This window comes from Chiloscyllium plagiosum, unplaced genomic scaffold, assembly GCF_037043375.1.
Source record: "Chiloscyllium plagiosum isolate Xiang-an unplaced genomic scaffold, Cpla_swu_hap1 HiC_scaffold_11, whole genome shotgun sequence".
Classification (NCBI taxonomy): Eukaryota; Metazoa; Chordata; class Chondrichthyes; order Orectolobiformes; family Hemiscylliidae; genus Chiloscyllium; species Chiloscyllium plagiosum.
In genome coordinates, this window is record NW_028270149.1 from 33,339,588 (window position 1) to 33,356,557 (window position 16,970).

General features: G+C 39.3%; 1 protein-coding gene across 7 annotated transcripts in view; it reads left to right on the forward strand.

The window, feature by feature from the left end:
* The window catches only part of LOC122557318 (glutamate receptor 3), a 342,247-nt gene that overhangs the window by 216,900 nt on the left and 108,377 nt on the right, over nt 1-16,970 (forward strand). For all 7 annotated transcript variants that reach the window (XR_015758634.1, XM_043704895.2, XM_043704894.2 and 4 more), the window contains exon 8: nt 6,004-6,108. Coding sequence is in view for 6 of the 7 variants with exons in the window: in XM_043704895.2 (XP_043560830.2) it covers nt 6,004-6,108 (105 nt within the window). In the remaining variant the exon portion in view is untranslated. The remainder of the gene's footprint in view (nt 1-6,003; nt 6,109-16,970) is intronic.

Consider the following 16,970-nt stretch of genomic DNA (forward strand, 5'->3'; position numbering starts at 1 on the left):
GCACTCCCTCAATAGCCAGAATGTCTTTTCTCAAATTTGGAGACCAGAACTGCACACAGTACTCCAGGTGTGGTCTCACCAGGGCCCTGTACAGCTGCAGAAGCACCTCTTTGCTTCTATACTCAATTCCTCTTGTTATGAAGGCCAACATGCTATTAGCCTTCTTCACTACCTGCTGTACCTGCATGCTTGCCTTCATTGACTGGTGTACAAGAACACCCAGATCTCTCTGTACTGCCCCTTTACATAAATTGATTCCATTGAGGTAGTAGTCTGCCTTCCTGTTCTTGCTACCAAAGTGGATAACCATACATTTATCCACATTAAACTGCATCTGCCATGCATCTGCCCACTCACCTAACTTGTCCAGGTCACCCTGTAATCTCCTAACATCCTCATCACTTTTCACCCTGCCACCCAGCTTTGTATCATCAGCAAATTTGCTAATGTTATTGCTGATACCATCTTCTATATCATTAACATATATTGTAAAAAGCTGTGGTCCCAGCACGGATCCCTGTGGTACCCCACTAGTCACTGCCTGCCATTCCAAAATGGAGCCGTTTATCACTACCCTTTGTTTCCTATTAGCCAACCAATTTTCAATCCAATCTAGTACTTTGCCCACAATACCATGCACCCTAATTTTACTCACTAACCTCCTGTGTGGGACTTTATCAAAAGCTTTCTGAAAGTCCAGGTACACTACCTCTACTGGATTTCCCTCGTCCAACTTCATAGTTACATCCTCAAAAATTTCAAGAAGATTAGTCAAGCATGATTTCCCCTTCATAAATCCATGCTGACTCTGTCCTATCCTGTTACTACTATCTAGATGTGCAGTAATTTCATCCTTTATAATAGACTCCAGCATCTTTCCCACCACTGAGGTCAGACTAACTGGTCTATAATTACCTGCTTTCTCTCTCCCACCTTTCTTAAAAAGTGGTATAACATTAGCCACCCTCCAATCCTCAGGAACCGACCCCGAATCTATTGAACTCTGGAAAATAATCACCAACGCATCCACGATTTCCCGAGCCACCTCCTTCAGTACCCTGGGATGCAGACCATCAGGCCCTGGAGACTTATCAACCTTCAGACCTAACAGCTTATTGTCCAGAACTCATCACTTCTTCCCACTTTCATAAGTTTCTCCGCGTTGGAAATGATTGAGCAAGGCTCCAGACTGCTACCACCATATAAGTAGGCCCAAGGCAGCAAGGAAGGTGAATGGGTGATGCGACAAGCTGATTATGGGGCCTGCCTCAGTTCTCGTGGACATTGACACATTCTGTGAATGATGTTTAGCTCCTTACCCCTCAATCCCCACCTTATCTCACCTTGATCCCTCTTAACCCACATATACTCCACTCCCATTCCCCCTCATAGCATCCATCCCCTGTATTCATATGGCCAATACTGTAAGCTTTTATTCCATTTCCCTGGTCTGTCAGGCTTACTCTGGATATTAATCATCCAAAGCATCTGCTTCTCTGCCTCTCTGCATCTACCCTAACAAGCATCATTTAATATCGTCTCCTCTCATTCTTCTAAACGTCAACCTAATCATCCTCTCCTCATCAAAAAGTCCCTCCATACCCAGTATAAACCTAGTGAACCTTCTCTCAATTGCCTCCAAAGCCAATATATATCCCTATTCAACCTTTCTTTAGACAAGGGGACCAAAACTGTTCTAAATATCTCAGGTGTGTTCTGGCTGGTGCCTTGCATAGATTTAGCATGACTTCCCTATTTTTATACTCCATTCTCTTTGAGCACAGACCAACATTCCATTTGGCTTCCCTATTACTTTCTGAACTTGGGTACTAGCCTTTGCTGATTTATGCACCAGGAGCCCAAAATACCTCTGAGCTGCAGCTTTCTCCAGTCTTTTCTTAGTTAAGTAATATTCTGCTGCTCTATACTTCCTGCGAAAATGCATAATCTCACATCTTCCCACATTGTATTCTATCTGCTATGTTTTTGCACACTCAGTTGGCCTGTCCATATTCATCTGTAGACTCTGTGTTATCCTTACTGCTTATTTTCCCACCAATTTTTGTGTCATCCTCAAATTTGTTTATAATACATTCACTTCTTTCATCCAAGTCATTAATATATATTCTAAATAAATCTGGACCCAGCACTGATGCTTTGGCAGTCCATTAACTGCAGCTTTCCATCCTGAAAATGCCCCCTGTAGCCCAATTGCTTCTTTTGGTGAGCTAATCCATTCTCATATAATACCCTCAGCACCATGGGCTCTTACTAAGTAGCTTTATGTGCCATCCCTTATTGAGTACCTTTTGGAAATCCAAATATTTTATATCTATTGTTTCCCCTTTATCTAGCCTATTTGTTATTTTTTTAAGGTATTCCAATAAATTTGTCAGGCATAATTTCCTCTTCAGGAAACCATATTCAATCTGCTTGATTATATTATGTATTTCTAAATGCTCTATTATTATTCCTCTATAATGGACTCGAAAATGTACCCAATGATAAATATTAAGCTAACTGTCCTATAGTTACCCATGTTTTGTTGTTTTTCTCTCTTTTTGAATATGGATGTTGCATTGACCATTTTCTAATCCTTTGGGACTTTTCCAGAACCTTCCAGTATTGTTGGAAGGTTAATACTAGTCCATCCATTATCTCTGTTGCTACTTCCTTAACATGCTAGGATTCAATTCGTCCTATCCAGAGGACTTAACAATCCTTAGCTCTATTAATTTCACTGATACTTTTTCTCTAATGATAATGAAAATGTTTACTTCTTCCCCCACTTTAGCCCCTTGGTATTTAGTGATTTTCGAATGTTATTACTGTCTTCTACCATGAAGACTTCTCCAGTGATTTCATTCAGATCTGTGCCATTTCATGGTTCCTGACTATTATTTCCCCAGCTTTGATCTCTAAGGGATCTATGTTATCTTTGGTCTCTTCCTTTTTACATATTTGAAGAAGCTCTTACTGTTTGTTTTTATATTACTGCTAATTTGACCTTACTGTTTATTTTCAGCCTCTTAGTTATTTTTGGTTAAATTTTGTTGGCAATTAAACCTTTACAATGTTGTATGTTTTTCTTTCAATTTGATGCTATCCTTAACTTCCTTGTTTAACTGTGGTCAGTTTATCCCCTTCCTAGAATCCTTCTTCCTCATTGTGATATATCTTTGCTGAGCCATGAACTATTTTGTTAAACATCGTCCATTGTTCCTCAAACGTCTTTTCTGCTAAACTCGATTGTCAGAGACAAAAAAGCTGCAGATGCTGGATTCCAAGGTGGATAAGCAGGAGGTTAGAAAAACACAGCAAGCCAGATAGTGTCTGGAGGTGGAGAAGCCACCGTTTCAGATGTAAACCTTCTTCAAGTTACATTCGAAACATTGATTTCTGCAGCGCCTGATGCTTCCTGGCTTGCTGTGTTCTTCCAGCTTGCTGCTCATCTATTTTGGAATCTAGCATCTGCAGGTTTTTTTTGGCTCAAACCAACTTTGTACCACTGCAAAGTCTCTTCAAAGGATGCCCATTTTGAAGAAGTTCTCTGCAAGTCCTGAAGAAGGGTTACACCCGAAACATTGACTTCGCCACCTCCTGATGCTGCATGGCTTGCTGTGTTCTTCGAAACTCTATTCTCAGTCCACTCTCGCCATTTCTGCCCTCATCCTTATGTAATTAAACTTACCTAAGTTTAGCACAGCTGTTTCTGACATTGTCTGCCTAGCTCAATGTATTAGTCATCCAAAAGTTGAGCAATTGTAATGGGTCCATCTGACAAGTGTATTAACAAAGCAGTAGAAAAAAATTGCCAGGCATTAATTTTTCAAATGGCTTTGTTACAAATACTTAGCTACATTCTACAATTGGCTTAGCACAGCAGGCAATATTGAAAAGCAACAGAGAGCAGTTAAGCTTTGTTTGATTTGACATCCTGATTACCTTTCAGTAAATTATTCTTTCTAAACTTTTCTTTTTCAAATGTGTGTGTTTATTTATACAAAATTTAAAGGTGTAAAGTGTCTGAAAGATTCTGGCATTGACACTGTTTGCAAGGTCATTTTTAAAATGTTACTTTCAAAGCCTCTACTTATATCATCAATTCCAGAATCATTTCAACAACTAGACTAGGCATTGGTCAATTAGCTCTCTATGTGGTGTAGAATGTAAAATGTATGGTGGGTATGGGGTGGAAAGGAGAGAAATTGTGGATGGAAGAGGGCATAATAAGGTTATCGGGAATAATCAGGTGGAGCATGGAAGCTATGAAACGTATTAACAACAGCTTTTATACTTACCTGTCAAAAGGTTTCTGAGTCGTCAAACAGATTCCCACAATGTTCACAAACTCGTATAATTAGTGAGATGCCCACAGGCTTCAGGGACCACCCACTTGCACATAAATATTAGAGCCAAGTAAATTCTAAACCTAATGTCACTTTAAATGAGTATCAAATAGTGACCGGTCACAATTCCCAACCCAAGAAAAATGACAGGCGGAAGGGTTTCTCAGGAAATGCACATTTTCCACCATGCGCAATTCCATTCAGCTCAGATCTATCCTGAGTTGTAGACAAAAATTCAGCCCAGGATTTATTTTCTAGAAGGTAAAAGTGTACTTTCAAAAATGCACTTTCATAGACAAAAGGAGCATGTGCAATATTCTCTCCCTCTAAAAGTTCTGTTCATCAGATCACCTCCCAAAGTTATGATTGGAATAATTATTTTATGAATTAACTGTAGTACCATTATCTTAGAAGGACATTTTCATGACTACCTTAAAATCTCTGCACTAGATGTAGAAAAATTAATTTTCAGCTAAATTTAATATATTTTAAATGGAGTCATTACTAATGGCAGTAACCATTATACATCAGACAGATCCATTCTGTTTTCTATTAGACGCATAGAGTCATAGAAATGTACAGCACGGAAAAAGAACAAAGAAAATTTACAGCCCAGGAACAGGCCCTTCGGCCCTCCAAGCCTGAGCTGATCCAAATGTACTGTCTAAACCTGTCGGTCAATTCCTAAGCATCTGTATCCCTCTACACCCCACCTACTCATGCATTTATCCAGATGCATCTTAAATTAATCTACCATGTCTGCCTCTATCACCTCTGCTGGCAACGTGTTCCAAATGCCCACCACCCTCTGTGTGAAGTACCTGCCACGTGTATCCCCCTTAAACTTCCCACCTCTCACCTTGAAAGCGTGACCTCTCGTTATTGACCCTTCGGTTCAGCTCATCCATGCTGACCAGATATCCCAACCCAATCTAGTCCCACCTGCCAGCACCTGGCCCATATCCCTCCAAACCCTTCCTATTCATATACCCATCCAGATGCCTTTTAAATGTTGCAATTGTACCAGCCTCCACCACTTCCTCTCACAGCTCATTCCATACACGTACCACCCTCTGTGTGAAATACTGGCCCCTTATGGCTCTTTTATATCTTTCCCCTCTCACCTTAAACCTATGCCCTCCAATTCTGGACATCCCCTGCCCCAGGGAAAAGACTTTGTCTATTTATCCTATCCATGCCCCTCATGATTTTGTAAATCTCTATAGGGTCACCCCTCAGCCTCCGACACTCCAGGGAAAACAGCTCTAGCCTCTCCCTATAGCTCACATCCTCCAACCCTGGCAACATCCTTGTAAATCTTTTCCAGGCCCTTTCAAGTTTCATAACATCCTTCTGATTGGATGTGACTATCGATGATACAAATATCTCAGTAAGAGGACCAGCAATCACTTCCCTAGCTTCCCACAGAGTTTTAGGGTACACCTGAATAAGTCCTGGAGATTTATCCACTTTTATGTGTTTCAAGTATATTGTGCTGCATTGTATGTCAGGTCCCAGGACTTTGATACTTTGGTGACCATTTCCACCTAGCCTACAGACATTTTTCATGATTTTACCATTTGCAATTCATTTTCCTCTGTTTAAATGAAGCATTTTCATTACTAGTGTATCACTTCTGTGCTCTGGATTACAGGTACGAGGCAGAGGACTGACTGGAAATCTACAATTTGACAACTATGGACGCAGATCAAACTATACCATCGATGTTTATGAGCTAAGACCTTCTGGACCACGGAAGGTAGGTTGAAATAAAACAGGGCTGTTTTTAGTTGGCTGATTTTCTTTTGGTGAATAGCTCTAGGATACTAACCAGTACCATGCTAAAATGGCCATTATTCACCCATATGATATCCCATGCAATTTCTTCAATTCTGCAAATACTGCATTTTATGCCAAAAGCTCTAAAAGAAAAGGATTGAGAAGAATGTAATTTTCTTTGCTCTGAAAATATTTTCTGTGGGCGGGAATGTGTATCTGATCTTCTGTGGTTGAAACTTGTTTTCCATTACATTAACTGAATCATCATTGCACACATTCTGCCCCTATGGACTTATGCTGCACAATGGGAAGTAGAAATCTTGCTCTGTGACTGACTTGGATTATTTTCTGTGATAGAGTAATAAACAGCCATCAGCCAACAATGATGAATCTAACATTTATAACTTGATCATTTCTCAGTGGAGAAGTTGATTTGTGCTGCAAAGTGAACAGGGTGCCTAAGGCAGATCAAAACTGAAAGAACTGCGAGTGCTGTAATCAGAAACAAGAACAGAAGTTGCTGGAAAAGCTCAGCAGGTCTGGCAGCATCTGTGGAGAGAGATCAGTTAATGTTTCAGATCAAGTGACCCTTCCTCAAAATTTCCATCTGCCTAATGCAGATGTATGAAATGTGTCTCATTACATAAATCTATAGATGTGCAACCAGTCACTTAATTGACACAATTCTGGGTATCTGATTCAGCTCCCCAACTGGGACACTCTTACAGTCAGCTGGCCTGAATGCCATGAGGGCTCCCCTGTCTGTATGATCAGGGTCTAGGGAGTAGAGCAGTGAAGGAATTCAATTACGTGCAGGCAGAAGCCGATAATATTGCTGTGAAACCAGGATGCCTTTTTGAGGGAAGGGGGCAATTTTGGCATGAAAATGGTCATTTCATCCCCCATCGTGAATTTTGAGACCAATAGATAAGTGCAGAAGTAGCCAATTTTCTTTGTTCATGTACCTTTGTACATTTCGACGCAGAATCGATTTTTGTTTTTCAGAATGTATTGCTCATCGTGACTTCCTCCTTGTAACTTTGCTGCCAAGACTGTCAGCTTTGCTTTGTTACTGGTGTTCCTGCTGCACAGCTTTCCCACACTTACTCCCTTAGGCCAGTAGATCCAACTCCCCTACTGTCTCCTTTCTTAACATGTCTCCAAAGCTCTAAAAGTCATCATGGTGAACAGCATTACATACGGAGTATTACGGAACTTAGGTAGCCTGTCATAGCTAGTGAAATGGCCCCACATGAATCTCATTAATATGTTTTTGCAGCATTTCCAGCTTTTTTACTAATGAAAATACACTAAATTCCTAATCCATGGCCTTCATTTCTATGACTACACAGATAATAGCTGTAATGCAATTATATGACCTCTAAAACAAAGCATGATTCACAGGCTTTTGCCTTAAATAGTCTTCTCACATTGACAGAAAAGAGTGATCACTTTGATAAGCTATTAGCCCACATTAGTCAATGCAGTGAGGTGAAGAGAAGTTTTAGCTACTATCATGAAAGAGGTTTTGGTTTACTGTCATAACGATTTAACTGTCACCATTATATATTCTATTGGAAATGTACAGGAAAACGTTTTATACAAAAATCAGCATCAGTGCAACGTTTCCAAAATGAGTGTTCACAAATTACAATATCGGAAGCTAGCAGGTGAACTGTTAAATTGGTTAATACTTCTGCTGAAACAATGGGTAGAGAAATGTCAAAATGAATATTAATATACCATTAATCCAGTAATGTCCACAGTATAATTACAAGGCTCAAATATTACTAATGAATTTTAACTGACCTTATTATTGCTTATTCTGTCTATTTATGTGGGTTTTTGAAAAAAACATATTTGTTTTTAAGCACTAAGAATTGATGAGTCATTTGGGGGAGTTCCAGGGTGAGGAGGCTGAAATAACATGATTGCTTAAACATCCTAGATTAATGGCTAATTTGCTCATGTCAGTTTGAATCTTTTGTACCATCAAGTTCCCAGTTCCTCTCAAGATAATGTACTCACTTTTAACTATTCAAACCAGCCATTAACAACTAAGGGTGCCCAGACTCATCACAATTCTTTCTACCATTTGCATTTTAATTCCAGTTTCATATTATAGAGCTTCTGCTGGAGATCAGCACTCCCTGCTTACCACACCATCCTACTAACAGCAAACCTAAGTAGGAGCTTTCATTTTTGTATTCAGCTATTTGCTCTGCCAATGATGATAATAAAGTTTCAGCCTAGCAATTAGGAACAACCATGCAGCATTTGGACTGTCACTCCATGCAGAGCTTCTACAAAGTTAGCCCAAAACTGAACACAATTCTGAAGAAGGGTTGCTGGACCTGAAATGTTAACTAGTTGCTGACATCTTCCTGCAAATTCTGTTCTTGTTTCTTTTAGTTTTTAGTCCCAAACTGTATTGCTGCTAAAGGTCTGAATGTAAAAAAAAAATAATGCATTGTCTACTGAATTTAGGACACTGTCTCTTGAGACTAAGGGACAGATTTTCCCATTGGAAGGCAGGTTCAAATCTAGTGAAGTAAACCCAACTCTGATACCAGCATGCTATCATAGCCAGTTTTCAAAATGCTCAGGTTCAACTGACCTTAGAGTTGAGTCTGTCACTAAATTAGTGGGAAGGCAGGGTGCAAACTGGAGTGTAGTATGAAAATGGGGTTGGAATACCAGGGGACTGACCTGTGACTTTACCATTGCTATGGCTTCCATCTCCATGTGGACTTTAAAAAGTTGAGAGAGTCTTCATTTTCAAAGTGGCCATGACAAACAAAGAGCTGGAATCCAGAAGAGTGTAGGGGATAATCAGTGACTAAAATGTCTTACCCCTCACAACTTCTTTTGCGAAATTTTCATTTTGTTTATGTTAAATGCTGATGCGATTGGTCAGCTTCTGAGTCCTCCTAACAGCTGTTCATCACCATGAAATTCTCAGGAGGTCTCAACTCCTCAGTGGCCTCAGGCTGCCCAGCTAATGAGGTGAGCAGCTTCACTTTCCCACTTCCCTGAACTTGATAAACTCATCAAAGTTCAGAATGGATGTGGCAGACTGGCACATGAACGATTTGTACCATTTTTTAAAACCATTCAGCCTCCATTCTGTCACAGTTCAGGATGGGACATTTATTGGTCATGAAACAGTTAATTATCTGTATCGAGTAAAATTTGAATTAAGGTTCTTTTTTTTTTGCTTCAATCAAATTACTGGATCATTTTATCACTTAAATGGAAAATTGTACTTAATTGTGAAGATAATTCTTAATTTTATGGTTCTATTTGACATATCTAAACTGCTAAGGTGCTTGTCCTGAGCTATCATTTAACACAGAATCAATCAAAAAGAAGTAAAATGAACTTCGTCAAAAGGATTACGAAAGAAACATTGGCATTTCAAAGAATCATTAACCATCACTCATAAGTCTAACCTACATGGGAACACCCACGACACAAGTACCAATCTAAATCTTTGGAGAGTTCCTTTGCAAACCTAATTAAGATTTCATTAAAGAAGGATAATGCTATAGAGTGAGAATTTTCAATGCCACATTTTTTTAAAAGCATTAAACTCTTTTTCACATCAGGCATTCAGTGGAGAAACACTACTGTATCAGCTGGTGAATGTCTTCATTGTACTAAAAGGGGCTTGTATTCTTTTCGTTGCTGTATACTGACCCAAATCCGTCGTCATTGTGGAACCTATCATTTACAAAGTGCACCGCATTAAACAACACGTCACTATGTGAGAGTCAACCAAACAAAAAGAATCTAAACTGATCCAATTACTTACTTTTTTTAAATTTAAAAAAATTGGCAGAAACAATGAACACGGCAAACTTTCTCTCTCTGATGTGTTGCTCGTTGTTTTCAACACCTAGTGTGGTACTGAGCCGTGTGTACAACGAAGACCTCAAATTTGATCTCTTGATTACTTCAGCTCCCAATGGCTATTGATAGAAGTAATATGTTGTTGTGACGCCATAGTCTTACTTCACCCAATGTTCCAGAGCTTGGGTAAGGAGAAAAGTCAACCAGGGTTCCTGGTATTGATAACTATATACTTTTCCATGCTGTACGGTACATTATAAGAAGCACAGGTAGTGCAAGTTCTAGTATTTATTTGTTTGGTATTTGGTTTTGTTAACTATTTACTATGTACTTTTAGTCAAACCTGGGTGAGCTTTAGGAAATAGAAAAAGCAGCAACTTTTAGCATGAGTACAAACATTTTAAAGCTCTGGCAAACTGGGTGTGTACAATCTCTGCATATATACTGCTTCAGTCACTGTCATTCTTGTCCAGTTGTTTATAAAATTTGGTTTCCTAGAGACTATGGACATTGGATCCTAGTTTATTTCCAGTAAGTTTGTAGGTTTCTAGCAAGCAATAGAATTCACCACCTTCCAACATTGTGAAATAAGCCACAATCAAACGGTGCACTGAAATAAGAGGATGATAAAAGGCAATCTGAGAGCCAGTATGACAGAAGAGAAAATGTTTGATTAATCCATTCAAACTCTCTCAGTACATCAGATCCACCCCATACTCTATGACTGGCAAGACACGAGTTGAACCTATAATAGGTTGTTATTCTCATATGCTCATATAATTAGGTTTGCAAAGGAACTCTCCAAAGACCACTATTAAGCTCTCGCCACTATGCAATGAGAATTTCGGAGTAAAAGTAGTCAAATTGCAAAGGAACAAAGTAAAGCAAAAGTGTGCTTTGACAAATAAAAGTATGCAAGGAACAACAAATTTAAGTTGGAGGTTGGATTTATATCAAAAGTCAAAATCACAATCACAAACTTTCATCATCTCTATCAAGACCAAAATAACTCATGAGGTTCCTCAGTACCAGCACTTATCTGTTGGCTGACAAGTTCCTAAACATACAGAAACTGTTAAAGGTCTTCTCTGCATATTTCTGAAGCAAAAATTGCAATGGAAGTCAGGAACATCAGGCTATCACACTTAGCAGATGAAATAGCTTGCTGACACAGGATATATATTCAGGAGAAGTATCAGAAAACAGCCAAAGCAAGTCATAGCCCAGGTATGAGTCAGTGCCCTAAGAAGAGAAGATATGAAGTACAGAAGGAAAAGATACTGAGTGTTTCTGAATAATATTTAATTTGTTTCATACTGGTCCCATCATTCAAGACTCAAAGTCATGTTCTAATAGCATTTCTAACCCATGATTATTGGTGCAGACTGTTAATTAATTTTCCTTGGAGTGTCTCACCAGGCGAAAGGTTCTGCAATCAATCCTTCAGAGTATATGGGAAATATGCAGCCAATTCTCTTGATAGAGAACAAAGGAATCCATGTTCTCATGTATCTCCTGAGTCAGGATGTTTTCAATGAAAGTCATTCAGATCACAAATATCCTTTGATTGATTTAGATTTCTTTTCATTAATAAAGATTTCCCAAATCGTAAAAGAAATAGCTTTTTCACAGAATTTACAACAAATTTATAATTGAATGCACAATTCAGAGCCTGTTCCAAAATGAGTATAATGAACACATGAACACATGAATTCAAGAGTATTCCAAATAACACACTAGACTCTTAGCATAATTTAACATCACAACAAAATCCAATTTGTCTGAGTTCTGAAATATACTTAGCTATTCTCTCACATGAGACTGTGGCTGGCTCTGTGAGTGTAAACTCTGTAGATCCATGAGATTACAGTGAGTAAATGAATTCTTAGCTCAGCCATCAAGTTAAACCTGGGGTGTAACTGATCCACACCACAGAAAACGGATGGAATGGCATGGTCACTAGTATTGTACACACTAAATTTTCATTTTCCTTCTGTAAAATTGTTTAAAAGAGGGAATTGATTCAATGCTGTCAGTTCTTCAGCTGACATAATAGATTAAAATTATTTCCTTACTTTTGACTATCGTAAAACTCAGTAATACAGCGTCGCAAATTATTCATAGGGCAGAATCTTCTCGGGGCCAGAGCAAAGTGGGCTGTGATGAGAATTGTGGAAGAATCAGATGAAAAGTTTGGCGAAAGTAATCTACACACCAAGATCATCAAACTCCATCTTTTATTCTTTGCACAAGTGGCATAGTGAAACGCTCTGATAAGTTGCAAATTGACAGTGTTTATTGCCTGCTAAACACCTGGTTAAGAGCCAAACTCACCTCATTAATATTCAACCTTCCATCTTACCAAACTCGACAAACAAATTCAATGTTGAGAAAACTCAACAAGGAAGCCAGAGCGGATTCAGCTTGCAGCTTGTTGTGAATGGCCTCCATGCTGGAAATCGAGCAGTAACATCTTAGGACACATGCACCCCACATGCACAAACATTGAAGTCCAACATGTACCAGCCTGTATCAACCCTCTTGGCATGTCTCTGATTCACTGACAGGACGTTTCTGCACTTCAGTGCTGCACCTTGGGTTGCACTGACAAATATCATTACAATGCTGCAGCAAGGACACTGCGCTGTCAGGAACATGGATCCAGCTCATGAACTAGTCCAGGCAGCATTTCTGGACTCTTTCACTCACACTGACTAGGCAGAAGTGGGCACTGCAGATGCTGGAGATTAGAGTCAAGATTAGAGTTGTGCTGGAAAAGCACAGCAGGTCAGGCAGCATCCGAGGAGCAGGAAAAATCGACAATTTCGGGCAAAAGCCCATCATCAGGAAGAAAAAAGTCCCTCATTCACTCACTCTGAGCCAACCTGAATATTTGCAGTGTCATTGCTTTACCATGCCTTGCCTTTTAGAACTTTAGCCCTGCAGCTAGAGATATTTTGATCAGGTTGCTATTGACTTTCCATGCTGTTTCATGCAGACACAAAGCCAAGAAACTTGTCACGGTTGTCAGCAGGCCTTAGTCAAGACAAAGAGGAGAGATTTTATTCAGGGGATCCCGACACCATACATCTCGTGCAGCCTTCGATACCAGTTCTGACCCTGCTCAAGAGTGGCTAGAATCAAGATCCTTTTGTTTCAATGGATGAGGAGCTGAATATCAGGCAGCCCAGCACTGATCTTGACCCATCCTGCCTTGTTGAAGGTGCTTTCCTCATGGGGAATGAGAGCGAGAGGAAGGTATTATTGGAGATGAAAATGGTGGCACAGCTATTACTGTTGGTTCAGCTGCAAGAGGTTCCTGAGTGAGTGAGTAGGCAGCACAGTGGGCATACAGGGTTAGTGATGTCGAGGTTTAGGGTACGTGAGACGATGTTGCAGAAAGTAGTGAGAGTAGTAAAGCATGAACCTTCAAGAGAGGTGAATACAGTAGCAGAGAAAGAGTAAGTCTGAGGTTTTGGAACACAGATGGTGGAACTTAAACTGGGGGAATGGAGAAAGACATTGATCCACTTTCTCTTTTGCTGGGAATCCCTCCAGATAAGTGAGACTGCATAATCCCAGGTGGCAATCTTGGTTAACTTCATCCTGGAGATAGAGGAAGTCCCATGTTGACATTACACCATTCATCAGAGCCCCTGGGTCCCTGCCTGTAATGTGAGGTCACTCATACCTCCTGTCTGCTGTGTTAGAGGCAAATGTTAGGAACTGTGCAGGACAGCACCAGACCACAATGCTTATACTGGGTGCACAAAAGTGTTTTAACGTTACTGCGGGTCTAAGGCATATTGGTGAATTTCAGGATATCCACTAAGTAGCGAGCTGTTTCAGGAATAGCATGTGGTAATGTGGGTGAAAATTGGACATGAGAAATGTCATAGGGGCATTGCAGGTTATTAATGAGGCACACCTGATACAATAGGGCAAGAACATTTGCTAGCCCTGTGGTGAAACGCACTCAAGAAGATACAACATAACTGAATGTAGCCAAAAAATGTAAGATTTGGTCCAAAGTCTTTGCCTATTTCTGAAGAAGGGTCACTGGACCCACAACATTAACTCTGCTTTCTCTCCATAGTTGCTGCCCCACCTGCAGAGTTTCTGCAGCTACTTTTTGTTTTTGCCCCATGTACTCTGTCAGCTGGACGTATAAATATCTAATAGAATTCAGCTGAAGAAGTGCAGAAGAGCTATTCCCAGTGTACTGGCCAATATTTTCCCCTCAATCAAAATTATTTATGAAATAGCTTGTCTGTTCATTACCACTTTTTGTGAAAGCTTGCTATGCACAAATTGGCTTTCACATTTTATAATTGTCAGAACACTTCAAAAGTATTTAATTGTCTGTAAAGCAGTCAGGGATGCTCTGTGGTCTTGATTAGTGCTACATAAATGCACTTTTTTATGATCACACTGTTCTATTCAATTACTTTGCATGTTTCGAAATGCACTTACAGTAATCCGTATCCAAAAATCTCATGATTCAGTTGATCAGCTAATTAGGAAAAGCTAATATTTTGTGACTGCAGTATACACTCAAGGAAATTAGGAGCACAAATGTGATGCATCCTCCAGGGAGTATGTCATTATATGTGATGTTCCACTTCGAAAAAATGCTACAAGAAAGGCAAACCACCTGGATTTGCCAGATGGATGATAAAGAACTACAGAATGGGACCTCAGTCAGGAGTCATTTTCTTTTTTTAAATTTGAGGTCTCTGCAACAATTCTTCCATGTGGGAAAATCTAACTTATACATCTAATATTAAACTCATTGAGTTAACTTCCTGTAATCCTGCTCGGCAGACTTATCCCTCAACAACATACTCTGGAAATTCAAGCATGTGCGGCACTTCTGGTTAAAAGATCTCAGGGCTACCAGAAGTTCTGATATATACTCTCCACAAATAAAGCTGACTGAAAAACAAACACAAAGTTGACAATGACAACTAATGTATGTAGGAACCTTGCCTTTAAAATAAAATAAGATAGCAAACAGCAAAAAATGAAAAACAAAATTATACTCTGTTGGCAGTGTCTGTTTGTGTAAGAGTCACGGGGCCAATCTATTAGTTTATAGGTTCCTATTTTACCTTATATTAGGCTACATATCATCAATGTAACAGAAAGCAATTGTTATGGTGAAAGGCTAATTATATTCCACAGATTTGGAAATGGATATTGAAGATCACTTTTAATCAGTAAGTGTGAGAGAGAAAGAGGTGTGACTGGAACAAAGTTTTCAAAGGTAATTCAGTCCCAATTTTAAGTTGTAAAGCAGTAACCTTTTTAAAGATATATATCTTGTTTTACATTTGAATATTGTTATTATTTTGTAACATCAACAAAAGTGTGGATTTCATGGCTTCTTTATTATAGGAAAATTGTCCCCTGAGACTACACAGAGATGTAATCAAACACAATGGATGCCATGGCAGAGAATGAAAGAATTGATCAAGCACATGCATTGCAGAGAATTTCAAAAGTAATGAGAGGAAAGTATGAAATTAGAAGTCTTTAGGAGAAACTTCCAGAACATGGGGCCCAGATGGCTGAAATCATTCCCACTAATAGTAGGATCAAGGAATTGGGTTGGGCAAAAAGCTGTAATCATAACTACAAGAGTTTTGGAGATTGTATTGTTAGAGAGGGTTATGGAGATAGGGGGAGACCTGGGTCATGAAGGGTTATAAACACAAAGATAACAATTTGAAATGAGAAACATAATTGAGGGTAGATCAGCAACAAAACAGCAAGACTTGGTGTAGGCTATGGATCAACTGAATATCATTTTGTTTGGAGATAAAAAACCAACTAGAGGTCCATTTAAGTGGTCAAGTCTAAAGATATTAAAAGTCGAGAAGGTGAGTTTTAGCACCAGATGGGAAAGCAGGTGATTTTGCAGAGATGGAAATACACAGTATGTCCTCAATGTGGTCATAATCTCATTTAGGATATTACAAGGGATAACTGGTGATGGTTTAACCTAAGGGTCACCATGCCTCAGGCAAGTGGAAAGGTTGAAAATAGAGTCCTTCATGGTCAACTCAGCAAATGCGGGAATGGAACCCATTTATTGACAAGGAATAAGAATTAAAGACAAAAGCTACTTAAATTGTGGTTCATCTATGATTGAATTACAGATAAACACATAGATAATTCTAAATCAGCAGAGGGGTCCAAGCGAGTGTTGGGAAGGAAGAGCTTTGTATTGTTAACATGCATTTGGATGCTTATCCCAAATATTTGAAGGATGAAAAAGTCAAGGGTGTCAAAGATATAGAACATTTTTCAAGTGCTCAAGATACTCCAAAGTGATTCATAGTCATGAGGCACTTTTGAATTGCTGTCATTGTTCATTTATGGAACATGACAGCCAATTTGCAGACAACAGAAGTCCCAGAAGAACCAGTGAGATCATCGACCTGATAATCTATTTTTCCAGTATAATAAGACAAATAACGATGGATGCATGGAAATCCAAAATGAAAATAAAAATTGCTGTTAATACTTAATAGGTCTAGCAGCGTCTGTAGAAGGGAAGCAGAGATAATGTTTCAAGTCCAGTGATTCTTCTGAAGGAGTTTTGCCAACCATTTCAGTTTTTGAATCTGTTTCTTCAATGATTGAGAGAGAATTGTATGCCATATAACCTGAGAACTCTGCTGCTCTTCTACAAAATGAACCTTGCAGTCTTTCATAGTCACCAGAAGGTGCAGATGGAACCTTCATATACTAACGCAGAATTAGATTCTGACTTATGGAGTTTTCAAGGTTGAAAGTTATTTTGTTTATTGAATGTAAGCATCAGGGGATATGGGATTAAGGCAGGTAAGGAGCTGAGGTGCATATCAACCATAAGCTAATTAGACTCATAGATAGAGTCATTGATGTGTACAGCACAGAAACAGACCTTCAGTCCAACACGTCCATGTTGGCCAGATATCCCAACCTAATTTAGTCCCATTTGCT